Consider the following 21,168-nt stretch of genomic DNA (forward strand, 5'->3'; position numbering starts at 1 on the left):
ATGTGGATATATCGACCTTGGAATTTCACTCAATAACCTTGGCTGTTACAGATTTATTTATGTCTTTACAACATCTATAAATATTATGTTTCACTATGCTAAAATTTGAGTTTTTATCAAAAGAATTTAATCAATTTGATTTATTTTTTATTTAACATTTATTTAAATATAACATTCATCATTTAAGTTTATTTGAATTAAAATATGAATCTGCTAAATTTATAATGATTGGTGAACACAACAATTACAAGAAACACTGATATTTCACCAGTGCTGATTTCTTTACAGCAGGACATAGTAGAAGACTGACAACACAAGACAGGTTTAACTGCTGTACAGTTGTTTTATAGTCATATAAGTTGTTGATGTTGTTGTTGTATATTAAATACTGTTAGAGCACTACAATGATAAACTTTCCATTGCATTTGACAATACAGGTCATTGCATCAATCTTGTAAGAAATAAATTCAACTTGATCAATCTGAAATTTATCAAATTGTAATTACGCAAAACCTCAGCGTAAAATAATTTGGAGAACATATTGATTACTCATCACCAGTTACTGTCCTTGCCTCTCTAGCCTCAACATGATTCTAAGGAACGTTTGTATATTTTCGAAGGTTTGTATATTTTCAAAGCTACCGCTACACCAAAATCGTTGTGAAAAATCTACACCTACTAACTATTCTTTTAACATTTTGGAAATTTCCACCAAATACTAGTATATCTCAAATTATATTGCCCAATCATGTTGATTGTTCCTCCAAATAACATGATCAAACCCCTGCCACAATAAACATGTGCAAACTTGCTCTATTCATCAACCAGCTTCTGCTGCTAGCACCTCCACCACCTTCTTTCAATATAACATACTTGGCTATCGTATTTATTCTGGTGATATACCACAAACACTGTCCTTCCCAATACTTAGGAATCCTCTGAAACCCTCGTAAATGCATGAATGTTACCAGAGATAACTGCAAGGTCCAAAATCCTTCACATAACCAAAACCTCTACATATATCTTTCTTTACCACCAAAATAGCCCATTCCTCAAGCTAACAGCTCTCAATTCATAAGAGTTTCTGACCAGTGATTCACCAAAATTATTTGACCCCGATCTTCAGCTTGCAGATTCAAAATCGATAATAATTTTCATAACTCCATCATCATCCTGTTTGACGTGTTTACTATGTAACATGACATTAACTTACTTGTCTGTTTTGAAAAAGCCAGTAGTAGTGAAGTAATATCAGTTGTAGCTGTAATTTTAAGTGTCTTGCAGATTCTCTATGGATTATTTTAACCATTCTTCTCCAGATGCCTTTTCAATCCTGGTACAGGAAATGTTAATAATCACTTCCATTTCACAAATACATAATGAAACAATAAATATCATTCAATTTTATTTTGCATATAATATTGTTCATACAATTTTTTTCTCTTTGACTAAACTTTGTTTTAGTTGTCCATCGTAGCCATATTTGCCTTTATGATGGTCTTTTGTAAGAACAATTATTATAATCAATAAGCATTATATCTCTTGACTAGCTAAATATTAAAACTTTAATTGGGACTTGGCCACTCCTCATAATTGTGTTATATGTATCTTCCTAGATACAATTACTCTAAAAGACCATTATAACTTGGATACAAAATTGGAGCCGAACTACTGCATTGTCTGATGTCTGTAATGTGATGTCCAGGTGGCACGTTCACTGCACAGCTGCATCTGAAAGAGACGACACTGCTGGTACTGAATGAACCGCGGGGAGATAAGTACCGAGCTGCGCGCAGGTGCGACCTGCCGTGTGTCCGGCCGTCGTACATCAGAGAGAGTGTACAGTGTGGTTACGCAGTGCCGTCACAAGGTCATCTGGTCACGCCCAGTGTCTCCTGTTCCACACCCACCAAGGATGATGCTCCGAGTAAGGAAACTCCCCTTTCCCGTAGTAGTTATTGCCGTAGGAAATGTTTGTATCAATTTTCGTTTTACGTTTTCTTAACGTTGCTATTTAGAGATGTTCGATTTGAAAATTATTTGGTTACAGGGATTAATTGTACAAAGTATTTTCCTATTTAACATTTTAGTACCTATTCTGATTACAAACTTGTAAATACCAAATACAATATAGATACATTTTATTTAACATAATTTTCAGTGGTTTTAAAAAATATTAAATATTACTCTTTACATTTCTCCACTAAACAATGGTTTAGTTTAAGTTCACATATACTTTACGTTTGTGTGTTGATGAAGGCCATGTTTAATTGCTATGAAAGACTAATCTTCTCACAACCAGAATATACATACATACAATGTAATCTTGTACAAAGATCTCTTACTCTGATAAAAAATCAAGTAGATGAGATACAGGTGACTATTTGTATAACAGCAGGAACCAGCCAAGCCTGGTGGTTTCTTTGTTGAAATTAGAATGTTTGTTTCAGATTTTACTTGCAATTCGGAGTCCATCAGTATGATCAACATGGATATATCCAAGAGCCATATAGACGAGAGTCAGGTGACCATATGTACAACGGCAGGGACACAGCAGGAACCAGCCAAGCCCAGTGGTAACTAATGTTTAAAAATATTAATACATGTGATATATTTTGAATTCTGAGTTATTGACTATCACTATTACTGTTAACACCTCACTGTGCCATTATACTGTGTGATCTTGAGTAGTCTTAATCATCAAGTACGCACTAGTGTATTCCCGCAGTCAACGTTTTGCTAGGATTTCTCTCATGCATTTGAGTCAGTGAATTTCGAATTGTTGCTTGCGAGATTGAAATTCTTCAAGTTTAGTGATACAATTATTAAATAAATGGTTTTTTAAAAGACAGACATAGGTGATAAATGAATCACAGGTACTCTAATGTGCTTTCAAATACTACGGGTGTCCCTCAAGGTTCATGTTTGGGTTCAGTTATATTTATTTTATACATTGCTGATCTTGAAAATAATTATGGTGCTCCTTTTACTTGTATACAGATACTCAACTTTTTTTTATGTACCCTCCTTCAGGCTCCAATAAAACTGTGCAATGTTTTTGCTTAAGATAAAAAGCTGGTTGGATGGAATTGGCTTAGATTGGATGTGGATAAACGTTCCATTTTGCATTTTTGTTCACCACCTATTAAGCATATAATAAACATGAATGGTTTTTTTGTTACTTAAAACTGCTTAGAGGATAGGAATTTCTAAAAATCTTAGAAGTCACCATTGACACAGAGCTAAGTTTTCTTATGCATTTTGAACATATTTTTAAACATGCAATACATAAATAAAAAAATGTAATAGATTTAGAACATGATTTCCTGTGTCATCGAAACTACACATAATTAATTCCTTGGTATTTTCAACAATTAATTAAGCTCTTCCTATGTTTGGAGACGTCAACTAAAGAAGTTTATATTATTATTTCAGGGAGGCAAAATTGTGCTCTAAGGTATTTAAATCTAGGTTGATTTAAAAGAATTTGATCATGTTTCTCACTATAGAAAGCTTATTTGGGCTCAGTAATAGATTTCTGTAGACTCATAGATAAATAAGGTTTCGAAACTGTTGAACCCTCTTACCTGAAACGCAAGCTGTCAACACGAACGACAGAATGACATGCTGCGCCGTGTGTAAGGCTGGAGACAACAAAGAAAGCTTTTTTGTACTTTGCACCTTGGGAGTATAATGCCCTACCACCCACCATTAAGAGATTAACGTATAAGAAATTTAAAAAAAATATGTATATATTGGTTAACTACAAAAATTAAATGTTTATGTTTTAGTCAGTTTGATCTTATAGTTTAAACATTTTGTTTGACATAGTTAAATAGATGTTATTGACATGATTTGATTTGTAAAACAGTTGATTGTAAACTGAAATTTGCCGAAAAATTAAGAGCTTATATATTTTATTTTATTTAAGCATGATGTACGAATCTCAGCTGAGACTGCTATGGTCTTAATCAAATGTGTTCCCACTACACCTTGTTAGAGAATGAAAATATTTATCCAAATTATTATTGTGACAAAACTAATACCATCCATTTTGACTACATATCTTGATAAAGATCATCTGCAGTCTTTAAATTTTGTATGACACTTCATTACTATGATGGTATATATATCGAACCTGGAATTTGGTTTATTTTAACTGAATCCTATCACTCAGTAAGCTGGCATAAATTCTCTTTTGTACCTCAAGGAGATGTAGACAATTCTTTTCTGTCTGACAGTCTCTGTCTGCTGGACATCTCGAGATTCGAAATTTTGCGTGCAACCTCAGTGAAGCCTATTACATGATACATGGTGTGGAGAACTGCTACCTTGTTTTATAATAAGCAGTAAGCTTTTTATTGTTTGTTGTCACATTTTTGTTCATTAAGTCAAGTTTTATCACCAATGTTCAAAAATAAAAGTTCCGTTGAAGTAGGATATTCCAATGCCAGAATGTGCTATTATCATTTTTTTTCTTTTTACTGTATGATTAATCTATATATGGTATATCACATTTTATCTCCTAAGAGTGTAGTGTGTTTGCTTACAAATTTATTTATTATGTTGTTTTCTCGTTGCCGTCACGGTTACCCTTAAGAACAATGTGAAAATATTCCCTAATGCTCAGCCAACATTTACCATCATTGAACTCAGTGTTTCTCATATATAAATGAAGCATCGTGCAAAATTTCAAGTCTGTTGGTCAGATATAGTGCAGATAGACAGACAGTCAGAAATTAAATTTTTTCCAGCCCCACGAGTGATAGGCTTTGCTAAAGCTCAGCCCACAAAAATGTCAGATGTTAAAATCTCATATGATTGTACTCTGTTTACACATTTATTTTTCCAGCTATCTTCTCGTTGCCATCATAGTTATCCATAATGGCAGTGTAAAAATATTCGCTAACACTCAGCCAATAACAGAACACCACAATTAAATTTTCGTGCAATGGAGGAGCACCAACCTGGTGTATGGGTTACTGTGTATTTCTTGTCACATTTTCCCTTCTTATTTCTTAAACTAATACAAGTTTTATATCTATGACTCACTAATATATATGACTTTTCCTTCAATGTTAGATTGGATGTTTTAGGGAAAATTACTATGGAATTTTTGAAAAATATCTTTTTTTTGTTATATTAACAAAAATACTTTGTTATTATATTTTCCAGGCAGTCAGCATATGCAAATTTTGAGCAGTTTGAATGTGTCTGATGCGAAAAAAGCTGGTTCTTTCGTGGATGGCTGCAAGGTAAACCTAACACGAATGTGGCATATATATTTGCCTTAGATACTTTGCTATATTTTGTAATGTAACATTTCCAGTTAAAACATGTCATAACTAAAAGTTATAATATGGTTTGCTAACATTTTTACAAAGTTCCAGTAAAATAATACATTGCAATTACTACTTTATCAAATTTAATTTTTTATTTTTATGGTGTGTTGGTTTTAGTTTATTTTAGTTAGTGTCTATATTACTCCATATTTACCTGCAATAATTTGTGCAAGATCTACCTGAGCGGATTCACGGACGTGGAGATGGAAAAGCTCAGGAGGATTCTCAGTCTGGGAGGAGCAACCGTCTTCTCGGAGATGTGCGAAAGTATTTCGCACGTGCTTATCGGAGAATTTATTGTCAATGACATCAAATCCTTGTCTACAATGGTGCAAAAGTAAGTTGTGGGAGTAAATTTTAATAACTAAGTAGAGTTTTTCTAAGATAATACTATAATTGTTGTGATAGCGTTCTCCAATGGGGCAATGTGATTTATATAAGTACATTAAGATAGAAGTGGAGGTGACTGGGATCAGATAGCCAGAGTGGACTACCCTTCCCACTTGTGGATGTTAGCTAAATTAAAGGACCTCAGGTAGTCAATCCACCCATCTCACTTATGTGTGTTGGTTAGATTAAGAGCGATCAGTCCAGCATACCCACTTGTGTGTGTTGGCTGGATTAAGAGTGATCAAGTAATCAGCCCAGCTTATCCACTTTTGTGTGTTGGCTGGATTAAGAGTGATCAGGTAATCAGTCCAGCATAACCACTTTTGTGCTTTGGCTGGATTAAGAGTGATCAGGTAATCAGTCCAGCATACCCACTTGTGTGTGTTGGCTGGATTAAGAGTGATCAGGTAATCAGTCCAGCATACCCACTTTGTGTGCTTTGGCTGGATTAAGAGTGATCAGTTAATCAGTCCAGCCTACCCAATTCTGTGTGTTGGCTGGATTAAGAGTGATCAGTTAATCAGTCCAGCCTACCCAATTCTGTGTGTTGGTTGGATTAAGAGTGATCAGGTAATCAGTCCAGCCTACCCAATTCTGTGCTTTGGTTGAACTAAGAGTGATCAGGTAGTCAGTCCATCCTTCCCAGGTGTGGTTGTTGACTGAATTAAAGGGGTCAGGTAGTCCTGTGAGCTCCTAATCATTAGTTTAATCTTCTGTCATTATCTCTCCTCCACTTTTTGTAATTATTTATGTAGCTGGGAATATTAAAGTTAATTGTAACAAAGTCACGAAGATAGATAATAATTTGATCAGACAAATTGTATAAGAGTTGGCTGTACTGATGGCTCTCTGGATTTTAACCCCGTAAGTACAATGTTGAACCTCAAAGACTTACTCCCTTGCAATTAAATACATTAAAACCCTTTTTAGATTTTCCAATATTTTTATTTCTTTTTCAGGAAAACATCTTGTATTTTTTTTGTAATTTATAATTGAAATACTCTAAAAGTATACACTTTACCAGAATAATGAAAAATGTATGGGTGCGTATTAGTAATCTTTTTCATGAGACAACTTCCATCTTTCTATGATTAAAACTAAGGTTTTGGATTTGAGGTTAAACATTATTCTTACAGAGCTAAAGTCAAGGTCTTTTCGCTACAACCAGCTATTAATAAATAAATTATTATGATGACCCAGTAGATTACCAATATGGCATTTGTAAACCTGTTACATTGTTATAATTTTTGGTTTTTACACTTTATTTTCGGTTTTGTGCAGTTATAGTTTTCATACATATAGTTTCTGATGTGTCTAAATGATTCTCAATGCAAATAAATGAACTAAATGTTATAAGTTGCTCTTGCAATATAATATTGGTGAGTGAATTTTGTTTGATTTTGTGTTTGCTTTGTAAAATTGTTATCTTTTGTAAAATTGCCCATTCAATTTTAGAACTTTCTTTAAGAAAATATCATGATTTACCCCATTTTTCAGTTAACTAATGTAATTTTTGATTAATGTAATAAACTTTATTTAATTTACAAAAATATTTACTTTATAAACCATATTCATTGCTTAGTCCATTTAGGGAATCTCTGAGAGATTTATTTTTTAACCATTTTAAAATAAAATAATACATGTTATTTAAATATTTATGAGAATTCAAAATTACTTGTTAGTTTTTATGTAAAAATAAAAAAAAGTTTTCTATAGGTTAAAAAAATAACATATAGGTTCTGGGTTGTGTTCTTCCCTTCTCATGCACTTGCCATGTGGAACGGATTAACAGACTCTTGAAAGGATTAAGGAAGGATTGTGCTCAATGCACTAAACAGGAAGGCATGTAATCAGTACGGGGTCGTTCAATAACACAATTCCGTTTCAATTATCTACATTTGTCTTAGCATTTTTCCAATTTTTTAAGCCATCTAAAAAGTAGGATTTTGGAAGTTTCTCAAAATAGTCATTGAAAAAAATTACTTCCTTGTTAGACATAAATCTATGTCCACCAAGCCATTTCTTCAAGTCTGGAAATAACAAATAGTTACTGGGGATCAAATGTGGTGAACATGGAGGATGTTGTAATAAGTGGAACTTTAAAACCATAATTTTGGTCTTCGCAACTTTGCAGGTGTTTACTTGATGAAACAGAATCTTTTCTTTTACAGAGGAGGTAATTTTTCCTTAACTTCTTTGCTCAGCCGTTCCAATAATGACAAGTAATACTCTCCTGTTGTTTCATTTTTCAAATAGTCAACGTAGATGATTCCGCAAGCATCCCAAAAGACCGTCGTGGCCATAACCATAGCGGGCGACTTTACCGTCTTTGTTTTCTTCGGAGCCCGTTCGTCTTCAACCCTACTGTTCACCTAAACTCACTGTTTTGACTGTTATGTTGTCTCTGGAGTGTAGTGGCGTGTCTATGTTTCATAAACAGTTGTATATTGACGCAGAAACTCATCAGCATGGTAACAGAAAAGCACCAAAACAGCCTCCAAAAAACGTTTATTCTCCATTGTGAGTAAATGCGGCATCTATCTTACTGAGAATTTTTTAACACCCAATTTTTCATGCAAAATTGAAGCACTGTACCTTGGGATAAGCTTGTGCCTGTCAATCACTTAAAATCATATTGTGGATTTTGTCAATCCTTTCGGGAGTAGACTCTTCCACAGGGCGTCCAGATCTGTATTCAGTTTTTGTGGATTTACACTACGTTAACTCATTCACCATATAGTAAACAGTTGCAAAGATAGAAGCAGATATGCTATGAACTTTGTCCAACTCAGCTTTGATTTCTTTTGGCATCAACCCTTTCAAATACAAGTGTTTAATCTCTGCTTGAAACTCACTTTTATCCAAATTAAAGTTGTTCACTTCAATTGACAACAACAATTAAACTATGGGATGGACATCTGGAACTTTAACAGCTGACTAGTTAGGTGTGTTACTTAATAGCAAACATTTATTTTTTTTATTTTTACTGTGATCGCTATCTCACGGATTACCTAAGGACATATTGAACGACCCCCCGTACATATATGTGCCATGCAGAACTCTGTGTAAAATTCAATTGATTACGATGTCAAGTTATTTAGCAGGTGCCAGTTTAATAAAGTAAAGGTTCACTCATTATGTTTTCAAATACAGCACTTTCAGTGGAAGCCTATATCGGATTTACTGTTTTTAGACCTCGTGTTGTGACTCTGGACTGGGTTGTAGCATCTCTAAAACAACAATCTCCTGCCAGCGAGGATCTCTTCTCCTACCTAGAGACCAAGAAAGTGATGCCAGAACCACCCTCCCCATTAAGCCAGAAGGTATCAGCTTTACTTAATAATTTAACCAAGGGTTATTATATTATAATTGAAGAATTATTGTCTTGGTAAAAATAAGAACATAATATTTGAAAATAAACCTATAATGTTTCTGCAATGCTATAAAAGAAGTAATTTATTCATAAAAATTATTCTATACCAATTACGGTTAAGTTGAACTTTGCTTATTGAGACAGATATATTGTGTATTCTGATCAGATTTATCACCCATTACACAATTGTCCCTAATTTGTTCATATCTCTGGAAGAATATCGTCCTGTACACCAAACTCCTGTACTTTCGTAATTTTTAATGTTTAAGAAACATTTCATTATTTGTAATGATAGCCTCACCAAGCAACCCTGTGTAATTCCAACTTTGCGTAATAACAAAAGGGAAAAAAAGAAGACAGGAAATAAAATGTAAATATGAGTTTAGAGGAGACTGTTTGGAATCCTGTTTGTAGTTAAATATGTGGTGTCTTCACATGATGACATTTTTCATTTTGAAAGAGAAAAATGCATTTAATTCAGCCAATTGGGCTGATGTGCAGACCGACCTGCGGAATAACTTCCTCATTACTGTCTACTTCCTGAGGATACTTAACAGCTATCTTAGGGATGGGTGGTTGACCTACGTAACTGCCTACGGTGTGCTGGAGGGAGATCAGGGCAGGTGCTAGGAAGATCTTACTCCTGAGACCGGACCTGTGGAACATTACCTATGACGGAATTCTGTGTATGTAAATGCCTAGAGGAAGCTTCTTCGTGGGATACACTGAAAACATTGCTGCGGTCATCACAATGTCTGCTTGACCAAGCTTATGCTGTCCTGGAAGGGTCAGCATGGTCTGGCACTTAGAGGTGTACTTCTCACCAAATGGAGGATTGACACTGTCATCCAGGATCAGGACAATCAAGACGAAGAAGAGCACTGTGAACGTTTGTTGCCGTCTGATAACAATATCGGTGGATCTGTGGCAAGTAAACGGAGTCTTGCTCATGTCATCGGTTATACACTCTGTGCTTCTCTACGGATGCGATATAGGGGTGGATCACTCTACGTCAGATGGTTGCAGTGCAGAGAAAGGAGGTACTCTGGATCGCAAGTGCTTACTGAAATGTCTCCGAACCGGCCATCCTCGTTGTGGCAGGGGCTATTCTAATAGATCTGCTTGTTTTCAGAAAGAGCGGGTGTATGAGAGAAACGGAGATGTAACACACACTGGGACTAGGGGAGCAGTGTTAGAGAGCAGAGAACGTCAGATGGCCAGGCGTGATCGGAGAGTTGAGAGACTTCTTGAAGTAATGCAGAACAGTTCTGAGAGGGAGTTATGCCTAGGCCAGGAGGATACACTTTCTAACTAAGCAATGATGTTACAGAGTTTGCGGATGCTTCACCCTGTCCCTGCTGAAACAAGTGAAGCCACCAACAAGATGCCTCCTCCAGCTGGACCACCTGTCAATCGCAAATTGTTGTCGGAGTTCCTCACAGAGAGTGAGTATCCTGTCAATACTTTATTGTAAGCCACCATATCTTATCTAGAATAGGAATGGTTCTATTTTGTCAGTCTATTGTAAAGATAAATCATCTAAGAAGTAGATAACAGTGTAACCTTTCTCAATTCTTCTGTAAGTTGAAACAAAGTTTGTCAGTAAAAATCAAATAAGATGAAAATTTGTTTTTTACAAATATTTTTCTAATAAATCTTGAAGGTATATTAATTGTACAATAAATTGTATGGGCATATTAAAGTAACCATAAACAATGTATGTGTTGTAAATGAATGAATTTGAACAACAAAGTTTAAATTTCCAAAACTGCTTTAAAGATGCCAAAAGTTTTAGCAATCCGGAGGAAGATAATCATCTGGCAGACAATGCAATGCAATGAAGTGTTCCACTGTTTCCTCCAAGGTGGTTATTTCATGGTCATATTGTGACAGAAGACCTTTTAGGTTAACATGCATATATTCCTCAGTTTCCTACTCTATAAAGTGTTTTTTTTATTAAGATAAGTACATTTAGTATTCATTACTGTTTGCAGATTCCAAAAGCCCAGCTAAAAATAATGTGTCAGCTGAGAAAAGTGTGGACATGACAGCTACATCTGTTGAGAATACTGGTGCCACAGATGTCTTTCAAGGTATTGTGCATTATTAAATATATTTACCCATGATATCCCTCATATCTTTTCCTTACTTTTGTAAGTGATGTTCACATATTACAGGTGTTATTGCAATCTAAGTTCTCTACGTGTGTTGCAGGTTTTAAGTTCCTGATAGCAGGGTTCGATGCTGAGGTCACATCGAAGCTGGAGGCTGCCATAGCGGAGGAGGGTGGATGTGTAGTGGCTCCAAACTTCACAGGGGTTGCAGACTACGCGATAGTTCCTGTCCAGACCACCATCCCCAACATTACAGCTGTCGAAGTGGTCACCAACTTGTGGGTGGTTGGTATACCTTCATTGCAAAAGCTTTTTAATTTCATTATTCAATTACACTAGAAATTACTAATGTTGAAACTGATTGATGGGCATCACTAAGCTTAGTCAGTAATTGTACTTGAGATTGCCAGAATAGGGCAAAACATATTTCAAGCACATACAGTACAAACCTTATTATGGAAAATATAGAACACTAAACAAAGAACGCAGATAAACTAAAAGCATGAGCTGAAGTTCAAATCTACTTGAATGAATTTAAATTTGGCTTGAAATAATGATAACTAAAAACTTGGTTGATATGGAATAGAATAGAAATAGAATAGAATAATTTATTGGCCACAAGATATTTCACACAAATACATAGGCAGGTCAGTATAATTTATAATTGTACTTCACTAGTTAAAGAAGTCATTGTCATTCCATTGACTCAATAAAAACTCACTTATTGAATAAAATGCATTATTTAACAAGAAATTATATAATTTTGATTTAAAAGAACAGTCTTTTAATTTTTTCCATTTCCATAGGCAATTTATTCATAAATCTAGATGCAATGTGCAGAGGGTTTTTTTCACTTTTGCTAAGTCTATGTGGAGGTAAATTTATTAAATGGCTATTTCTTGTATTGTATGAGTGAATTTCATTTCTGAGCATAATTCTGTCTTTCATTTTTTCTAAGATACAACAAGCATTGCATTATATACAGACAAGGTAGAGTGAGAATCCTGAGCTGTACAAAAATATCCCTACAGTGATCAAGCCTACCAGCTCCGGCAATGATACGGATAGCTTTTTTTCTGTAATATAAATACCTCTTCGGCATGGGAGGCTCCACCCCATACAACAAGACCATAGGTAATATGTGATTGGAAAATACCAAAATAGGCAGTGCGGATCCCGTTCTGGTCCAATTCACCACATAAGCGTTTTAAGGCATAAATGCTTCTGCTAAGTTTAATTTTGAGACCAATTATGTGTTGATGCCAACATAATGTTGGATCAAGGGTTAGGCCCCAAAAAAGTTGGATTTTCTGTGTGTTGTTCTGGTTTTTCTTTAAGGCCAAAAAAGGTTGTCACTGTTTTTATTTGTATTTAATACCAATTCATTAGCAGTCAACCAATTTTTGAATGAGATTTTGATTTAATTTAGCATGTGCCAATGCTAGACTGCTACTAGGTTGTTTATTTATGATTGTAGTGTCATCAGCATAGAGGACGACATCCGCAGGTACACATTCACTTAAATCATTGATCATAATAATGAAAAGTATGGGGCCAAGCACTGACCCTTGCGGGACACCACAATTCACATCTAGGCTGCTTGATTCCTTGTTGTTGCTTACTACATATTGTTTGCGATTTTTCAGGTAACTTTGGAAAATTTTTAAGGCAGAGCCTTCAATTTTATAGTGCTGAAGTTTATTTTTCTAAAAGCTCGTGTGACACACAGTCAAAGGCCTTGCTGAGGTCACAAAAGGTGACCGCAGCAAGTTCCTTTTCTTCAAAGCAGCCTAAAATTTGTTCCACCAATTTTATTAAGGCATTGGCAGTAGAAAGACCCTTTCTAAAACCAAATTGTGAACTACAGATTAACTTGTTAAACTCCATGTAATGCATAAGCTGTTTGCTAATTATAATTTCTATTACCTTAGATAAGACAAGTACAATTGCAATAGGTCTAAAGTTGTTAAGTTTGATCTTTTTTACCCTTTTTAAAAACAGGAATCACCTTAGTAACCTTTAAAATGTTAGGAAATTCACCTTGAGACAGACACTTATTGATAAGAGCAGTAAGAGGAGTGATGTAACAGCAGATGGTATCTTTTACTAGTCTGTTTTGAGAAACCAAAATGATCTTTGCTTGACTTATTGGACAACTGTTTAACTACATTTAGTACATCATTTTCAGAGACATCATTAAAACTAAAACAAGTTACAGTCTCAGGAACATCTCTACGAACTAAAAAATCTAAAGCACAATGAGTTGTATTTTGACTAGTCAGGGTCTGTTTGATTTCTTTTGAAACATTTACAAAATAATTATTAAATTCATCTGGAGTAAAAACATTATCATCAAACCTATGATTCCACTTGAACCCTTCTTTAGACTTATTTACAATATTCCACAGTGATTTAGTTTGGTTTTCTGAACACTTTATTTTTAACATATTTGCCTCCTTTTTGGCTTCTCTTATTTTGTTCCTATAACATGCTTTAAGCCTATTATAACTGGTTCTAAAGAGATTGCAATTTGCTGTTCATTCTCATTTTTAGCTAGTGAGTAGAGAAAGTCTAGCCTATTCTTTATTTCTCCAAGCTCAGGAGTGTACCAATGTGTACCTCCTGTAGGCCTATTGGGTTTCTTAGTGTTTCCAGGGTTTATTCTAATATGTTTAGTAAAACTTATGTCATAATAATATTTAAAACTATTTAACAAAGTTGTTAAAATTCTCATTAATACTTTCGTCAATAAAAACATCAGACCAGCTTTCCTTACTTAACAGATACTTAAACAGATTGATGGTTTTATCATTTAATATTTGGCACATTTTTATAGACTAGACAAGGGTTTGCTATTAAAATTTGAAACTAACTATACATTTTTTAAACACAAAAAGTTGACCTAAGTGATCACTAACATGGAAATTTCTTAAGCTAACATTTAATTGATCCCCAAAGGAAGTGAAAACATTGTCCAAACAAGTGTTATGTCGAGTGGGGTCAGTTATTGTGATTTTAAGTCCATACATGGAGCATAGGTTAACAAAGTTTCTGGCATTCCTGTCCTGGCCTTGAGACGTAAAGTGAAGGTTGAAGTCTCCGCACACAATTGAGTTTCCACTTTTTTTATTAATATGGCTTAACACTTTTTCCATTATATCCATAAAATTGTCATAGTGTCCATTTGAACTTCTGTACACATTAATTAAAACTAAGTTTAGATCTACAAAGTTCAATGCAGGCTAGTTCGCAATCCAGTTCAGTGGATAGGCTATTTATTTTATCAATTACCTTATATTGAGTGGGTGAGAACCTAGAATATATGGCTACTCCACCGTGTATCCTTGAGGAGCGGCAGTAACCATAGGCCAATGAAAGGTTACCAATGTTAGAGTATTCATTGAGTTCCTCAGAGGAAAGCCAATGTTCCGATAAACATAGTATATCTAGGTTCAAGTTAATGGCCACTTTTTCAATCAGCGAATGTTTGTTAGAAAGACACTGTACATTTTGGTGATAGAAATTAAATAATGAGAGGACACACTCTGTACTTACCGAGTTCATCATGGTTTTTCCAGGGGCGAGGCACTTACTAAGTTTAAATTTTGCACATGGTTGGAAGTAGGCAAAGTTACTGTGTCGGCAGATGGTTTTCTGTTTATGAATTTTGATACGTACAGGTTGTATGGCCAAAACTCAGGAGAATAAATTTCGTTGAAATATTGGGGATGGGGATACCTACTTTAAACGAAGAGTACAAGTCTGGTCGATTTGAGTTGAGCTTATCAACAACATATTTTCCATCTTTCTTATTTGTTAAGTACTGTTCAATGTCCTCACTTTTTGTTTCTGGCTAAAACGAGAAGTAAAAAGGAAAATTGTCTTCTCAATTGTGTTGAGGTTATGTTGGGCAGTGGAATTGCCTGTTTATGAACCTCGTTCTTTTTTTGCTTGAGCTTCCATTATTTTGTAAGGTTATTTTGGAGTCTTCTTTTCCTATCAGTTGCAATTTCTCTTCGAGTTTTTCACTACTTGAAACGGGAGGTTCCATTTCCAAGGCTAACGGTGATGCTGAGCGAGAACGAGAACGAGAACGGGAACGAGAACTCCGATCCGCTGATCGAGATCCAGATCTATTATTTGAAAAGCTGACGCAATTCATTGTTTGTCCCAGTTCACTTTGATTCGTAGTGGAGTAGTTCTTCTTTATTAAGTGCTGCTTAGCTTTCGGATGACGTAACCTAGGATGGGTACCATTTGTCCTTTGAGAGAGGATTTTGGTATTCAGAATGTTCCTGAGGCTGGTAAAAAATGTCCATTATTATTTCCTGCTGAGCACGTAACTCCCCCAAGTTTCACCACACACCTGAATAAGAACGACTGTCCTTTGTCACCATATCACTAATGGCTTCTGCTTGGTTATCCAAGGCAGCCTTTAATTGGGAGTTTTCCGATTTCAGCATATTTATTTGTTCACTTAGGTCTTTGTAATTTTCAGATAGCTGAAAAACCTGGTCAGTTAAAATTTGTATGTGTTCAAAACACTGTCTAAAGCTACTATCTTCATCACTTTTTTAAAGTCTTACTCACAGTAGTATCAATCGATTGGTCCAGACCGGCACTTATCACATTTCCAGATAAATTTATTTCCTAAGTCACTGATGTACTGATATTCTTCGGTTTAGAATATCCACACATGTACTGTGGTACCACAAATGGCAGTTTCCTTCACATTGAATTCGCTCTACTATTTTTAGAGACGTTTTTTATCACACACACCACATTTAGTAACACTTTTAGTCGGCGCCATCTTGCGCATCTCCCAGACAGTTATTAAGGCACGGGTGGTTATGGTAACTGAAAGTACAGGTCAATTTGACACTTACAAAAACATGATTTTACACTTTGCTTGTGGCAGAAATATTTAGTTTCCCTTATCGCTATCTGTGACATTTACATTTCACTTTGCTTCACTAGAAGATATGGTCTTAATAAGAAGTGGTCTGCTATGCTGTCTCATAGAACATTACAAGGCTGGGAGAAATGCACCATTACAACACCCAGAACGCCATGAACTATGCTCTGCCAATTCATCGCCTTACTTTGTACGAGAGGAAGCCAAGCTATGCAGGACCTAAACTCTTCAATATTCTTCCAGACCATCTGAAAATAAACAGTGGACAGAAATGCTTCAAGAAGAAACTCCAAGAATGGTTTCTACAGAGGACATTTTACTCCCTTGAAGAATTTATAAACTGGAGGAACCATTAATCATAGTGCTTAAAATGGTTTAGCCACTGTTTTCTACATTGCTGACTAATATTCTAAATTATTACCTTTACCTACTTGACGCCAATTCTGTAACTCTATGTACATGAATAAAGAAACTGTCTATTGTCTACAATAACGAACTCATGAATTAATTCTTGGATATTCTTTCAGCATATTGAGTACTAGCATCAGCCTCTGTCACTGAGCTCTGACAAGCAGCCTCTGGTCGAAAGCTGTATCTCCATTGCTAAGTATTGATGGTATGATGTGCTCTGCAGGAGGAGTGCTTGGATTCAGCAGAGTTGGTGGGAGTGAAGTACTACCATTAGCCTCTGTCACTGAGCTCTGACAAGCAGCCTCTGGTCGACTGCTGTATCTCCATTGCTAAGTATTGAAGGTATGATGTGCTCTGCAGGAGGAGTGCTTGGATTCAGCAGAGTTGGTGGGAGTGAAGTACTACCATTAGCCTCTGTCACTGAGCTCTGACAAGCAGCCTTTGGTCAACTGCTGTATCTCCATTGCTAAGTATTGATGGTATGATGTGCTCTGCAGGAGGAATGCTTGGATTCAGCAGAGTTGGTGGGAGTGAAGTACTACCATCAGCCTCTGTCACTGAGCTCTGACAAGCAGCCTCTGGTCGACTGCTGTATCTCCATTGCTAAATATTGATGGTATGATGTGCTCTGCAGGAGGAGTGCTTGGATTCAGCAGAGTTGGTGGGAGTGAAATACTACCATCAGCCTCTGTCACTGAGCTCTGACAAGCAGCCTCTGGTTGACTGCTGTATTTCCATCAGCAGCTATGGTGGCAAAGAGAAGATGTTCTTGGTACAGCTGGCGAGAGAGCTGGGTGCCATCTATCAGGATGTTTTTGCAAGAGTCTCCAAGCAGGAAAAAGGTGGGTCTACTCATTTCCTGGAATAGAAAATGACTGAGGTGCACACGCTTAATGTGAATGGGAGACACATTTTAAAACATTTTAGTTGTTTTTTATATTTTTAGGTGACAACAAAAAAGTAATGGATTGAACATCCAAAATAGTGATTGGTAAATCCAGAATGTTCAAATCGGATTCTGAATTTTTTTTTAATGGATTCCCAATTCTTGAATTTTGAAAAGTTGTTTTTTGTACAATAATTATGATTTAAATAAAATCACAACCAATCCAATTTCTGTTATTCTTACATCTATGGAGACTGTCTGAAAATTTGAAACGTAATCCAAGAATATCTCTCTATTGCAAAGGGAGATGTTCAGAGAAATAGTTATTTAAAAACAAAGTCAACCCCCTACCTTCAACTGTAATTTGATAAATTATGATCTAAACTTCCAAAATACATATTTGTAATCTGCAAATGATTATGGACATAAATTTGTATACGTATTTTAAACTAAAAATATTTGAAACATTTCAAACCAATCTTCATCATGACAATAAAATATTAAAATCTAAACATAAAATAGTTTTTTTATAGAAAAAATGTTAACAACTACAAAACTTGTAAAATGAACAAATTAGTTAGTAATATCTGCACATACGTGCAGCAGATGCGTGGCTTTACATAAACATAAACAAAATATAATAATCTATAATAATATACATTTTGTATATAACAAACGTTTTAGCAATCTGTAATTTGTGTACTACCAATTAGCGATCTTCCACAAATAGACACACCATATTCACTGCAATGCACAAAAATAAATGAAAAAATACTGACAGCATTTAAGTGGTACTTACAAAACATTAATTTGTTAAATAAGTTATCTATTTACGGGTATTCAAAGTAGCCTACAATAAAAACACGTTTTTGTGATCATTCATTTGGGTTATGTTGATTCATTTATAAATATACAAACAAATACATATATACCAACAAATATATACCAACAAATAATGCCAACAAAATGAGATTGATACTAAAAAAAATTAAATAGAAGAGAAAATAGTGATGAAGTTTGTTTTTGTAGGGATTTTGGCATCTACCCATTTGATCTGCCCCAAGCCTGAGGGCCAGAAGTACAATGCTGCCACCAAGTGGAAGTTGCCGGTAGTGACCAAGGACTGGCTTCTGACCTGTGCCCGTCAGGGGGTCAAGGTGTCTGAGACTCTCTACTGTGTGGGCGATGTCAAAGGTAACATACACACACACTCCTTTACTGTATTATAATAATTATCGTAGAACTGGCAAGAGCTCACCATGAGATTGTGGGCTTTATTCAATCTACTAATTTCTAATCTTGATCTACTAATTTCTGAAATTTTCATATGCAAAAATTTCGTATATTCTATTGTACATATTATATAAATATCTAGGCCGAGATCAAAAATGTAACATATAATTATCTTATTTTTTATTTGTGAAAGTAATTTTTAACTGAGTCGTAATTTAGCTTTAGTATATTTATTTTCAATACCTTTATGCACCTTAAGAGTTTAAAGTTGCTTTTTTACTTATTTATCATATAATAAACCAAAATGTAAATGTATAATGTAATAATTATAGTAAAAGTCTGATTAATCCAATCCGCTGTGTTAACTGAGACCTTAAAACAAACAATGATCTTTTAGGAAGCGTTTACAAAATTACGCTGACAATACCAGGTCTGTTTTTGGTTTATGGGGAGCGGAACTCTGTGGTACCGCTTCACGATGTTTGCATGGCTCTACAGACCACAGTTAGTTCATGCAAGTACACAAATTTACAGATTATTAACACTTGTTATTAATGTCGTATATTGTGTATGGAAAAGTGTTGATAGATCAAATAATGAACATAGTTTTTTAAATAATATTTTGCTCAAAATTTGTATTTTATATATTTACATGGATGCCTGCGAGTTTACTCTTCTCTTCACTGACAACAGTTGGATGTTTACTAATTTTTGTTTATTTTGTAATTTGTGTACTTTTGTATAAATATGTGTGAAATGGTTGGCTGACCACTCCTACTGGCCAGATTTGCTTTAACATTAACAAAACAAAACCGTTTAGTGTATTATATTCTTAATTAATAATACAAGAATCCGTACTGAATTCAGAATCTAGATCACAATTTTTGGATTCAGAATAGATTTTTTTTATATTGCTTTATCCCTATGGATTACAATTTAATACTTAATAGATATAGTATTAAGAAGTATGTCTGGACTTATCAATATGCTGAAATACTGATTTATAACACTCTGCCCGAACCACTGGTCTGTGAGACCGAGGGTAAATTTTGATTTGCTATGTTAGCAATGTTATGAAGTATTGATTACTCCCCTCCATGGTACCTTTCCCCCACCTCTTCCTCCACATACCGGACCGGTTTCCATTCAGTTGACGCGTGACACATGTGTGACTTTCATCTATTTTTAAAAACGTGCCGGTCTCTCATACCGGATATTTCGGTTAGCACCCAAGTTTGTGACGATCTTACTGACCGGTTGTTCATTATACGCCACAACAGACGTTTATATTTTTATTATACTGTACTAAATTTGTTTTTTGTAATTAATTTAGAGTGTAAAAAAAAGATCCAGGACAACCAGGCACCGGATGGTCAACATAGCTAGCATCAATGCTTACGTCCTCTTCCTCAGCTATTCTGGTAGTCCAGTGATTACAAGATTCAAGTTTACCAAGGCATTGGGAGAGAATCTTATCAAGCCTCATCTTGAAAGAAGACTGCGGATCCCTAATTTGAGACGTGACGTAAAGACACCATTCAGAAGATTCTGGGGAACAACGAGGCAGCAGTAAGACCACAAGTTCCTGATGACAAAATGGAGAAGAGAAAGACTTGTGCATCCTGTCCATCAGTAAAAGAGAGGAAAACTGCCTACAAGTACATAAGGTGCTCAAAACCAGTGTGTCTTGAATGCAGTCGGAAGGTGTGTAAGGACTGTGCTATTGAATGTGTCCAGTAGGGAATGCTGCAGACTACAGACTGAGACTACTGACAATTATATTTGTGCCCATATACTGTTTTCTCTATATATATATATTGTTAATAGATACATGTAATAAATAATGTTATAGTGTGGATTGGAATATTAATTCATTATTTTCCAGACTAGAATTACATAACTCACTTTTAGGTACTTATAAAATATAATTTACCATCAACCGGTCTCAGAGACCGGTGGTTCAGATAATGTACATTAAAGAGATGGTTCTGGGAGAGTGTTAATACTTCTAAAAATATTGTTAAATAAAGATATAACTAATTGCACAGATACATCGATCTCAGAGCAAACGACAAGTCGCAGCGTGACAGTGACCCCACAGAGAACCACAACCAGCTTGCCTCCGCCCCCTGAGCCACTGCCTGTGACCCCTGCCCCTGCCCCGGGTCCCTCTCACCCCACCGTCAGCTCACTCAAGCGCAAAAGTACGACCCAGACACCCGAGGAGGACTACAGTCCTTTCCATGTCTCTACTCCTGATACTCCATATGGACAAGTGAGTTTTGGTCTTGCTATATTCTTTCCGTAAAATTATATCATAATTTTTAATATCTTTAAACACAGTTTACAGTGTAATAGACAGTCAGTTTTTACTAAAATTAAACATAATACAAATATTATGCTAGCCTAGATTAGGCCTACTTACAAGTCATACTAGATTCTATAAATTATCCTCTTCAAACTCCTTAACTGAGTAGTATGCTTTAGTATGTCTTAAATCTCTT

The 21,168-nt window shown here is 35.3% G+C and overlaps 1 protein-coding gene across 4 annotated transcripts in view; it reads left to right on the forward strand.

Moving 5' to 3' along the window:
• LOC124355272 (DNA topoisomerase 2-binding protein 1-A-like) overlaps positions 1 to 21,168 on the forward strand; it is a 60,688-nt gene that overhangs the window by 8,050 nt on the left and 31,470 nt on the right. For all 4 annotated transcript variants that reach the window (XM_046806324.1, XM_046806327.1, XM_046806325.1 and 1 more), the window contains exons 7-17: positions 1,706 to 1,927; positions 2,451 to 2,576; positions 5,176 to 5,255; positions 5,516 to 5,679; positions 8,926 to 9,055; positions 10,436 to 10,550; positions 11,100 to 11,198; positions 11,320 to 11,504; positions 17,180 to 17,387; positions 18,461 to 18,625; positions 20,713 to 20,939. In XM_046806324.1, coding sequence (XP_046662280.1) covers positions 1,706 to 1,927; positions 2,451 to 2,576; positions 5,176 to 5,255; positions 5,516 to 5,679; positions 8,926 to 9,055; positions 10,436 to 10,550; positions 11,100 to 11,198; positions 11,320 to 11,504; positions 17,180 to 17,387; positions 18,461 to 18,625; positions 20,713 to 20,939 — 1,721 coding nt within the window. The remainder of the gene's footprint in view (positions 1 to 1,705; positions 1,928 to 2,450; positions 2,577 to 5,175; positions 5,256 to 5,515; positions 5,680 to 8,925; positions 9,056 to 10,435; positions 10,551 to 11,099; positions 11,199 to 11,319; positions 11,505 to 17,179; positions 17,388 to 18,460; positions 18,626 to 20,712; positions 20,940 to 21,168) is intronic.

The sequence above is a fragment of the Homalodisca vitripennis genome, chromosome 2, assembly GCF_021130785.1.
Source record: "Homalodisca vitripennis isolate AUS2020 chromosome 2, UT_GWSS_2.1, whole genome shotgun sequence".
In the NCBI taxonomy this organism is placed as follows: domain Eukaryota; kingdom Metazoa; phylum Arthropoda; class Insecta; order Hemiptera; family Cicadellidae; genus Homalodisca; species Homalodisca vitripennis.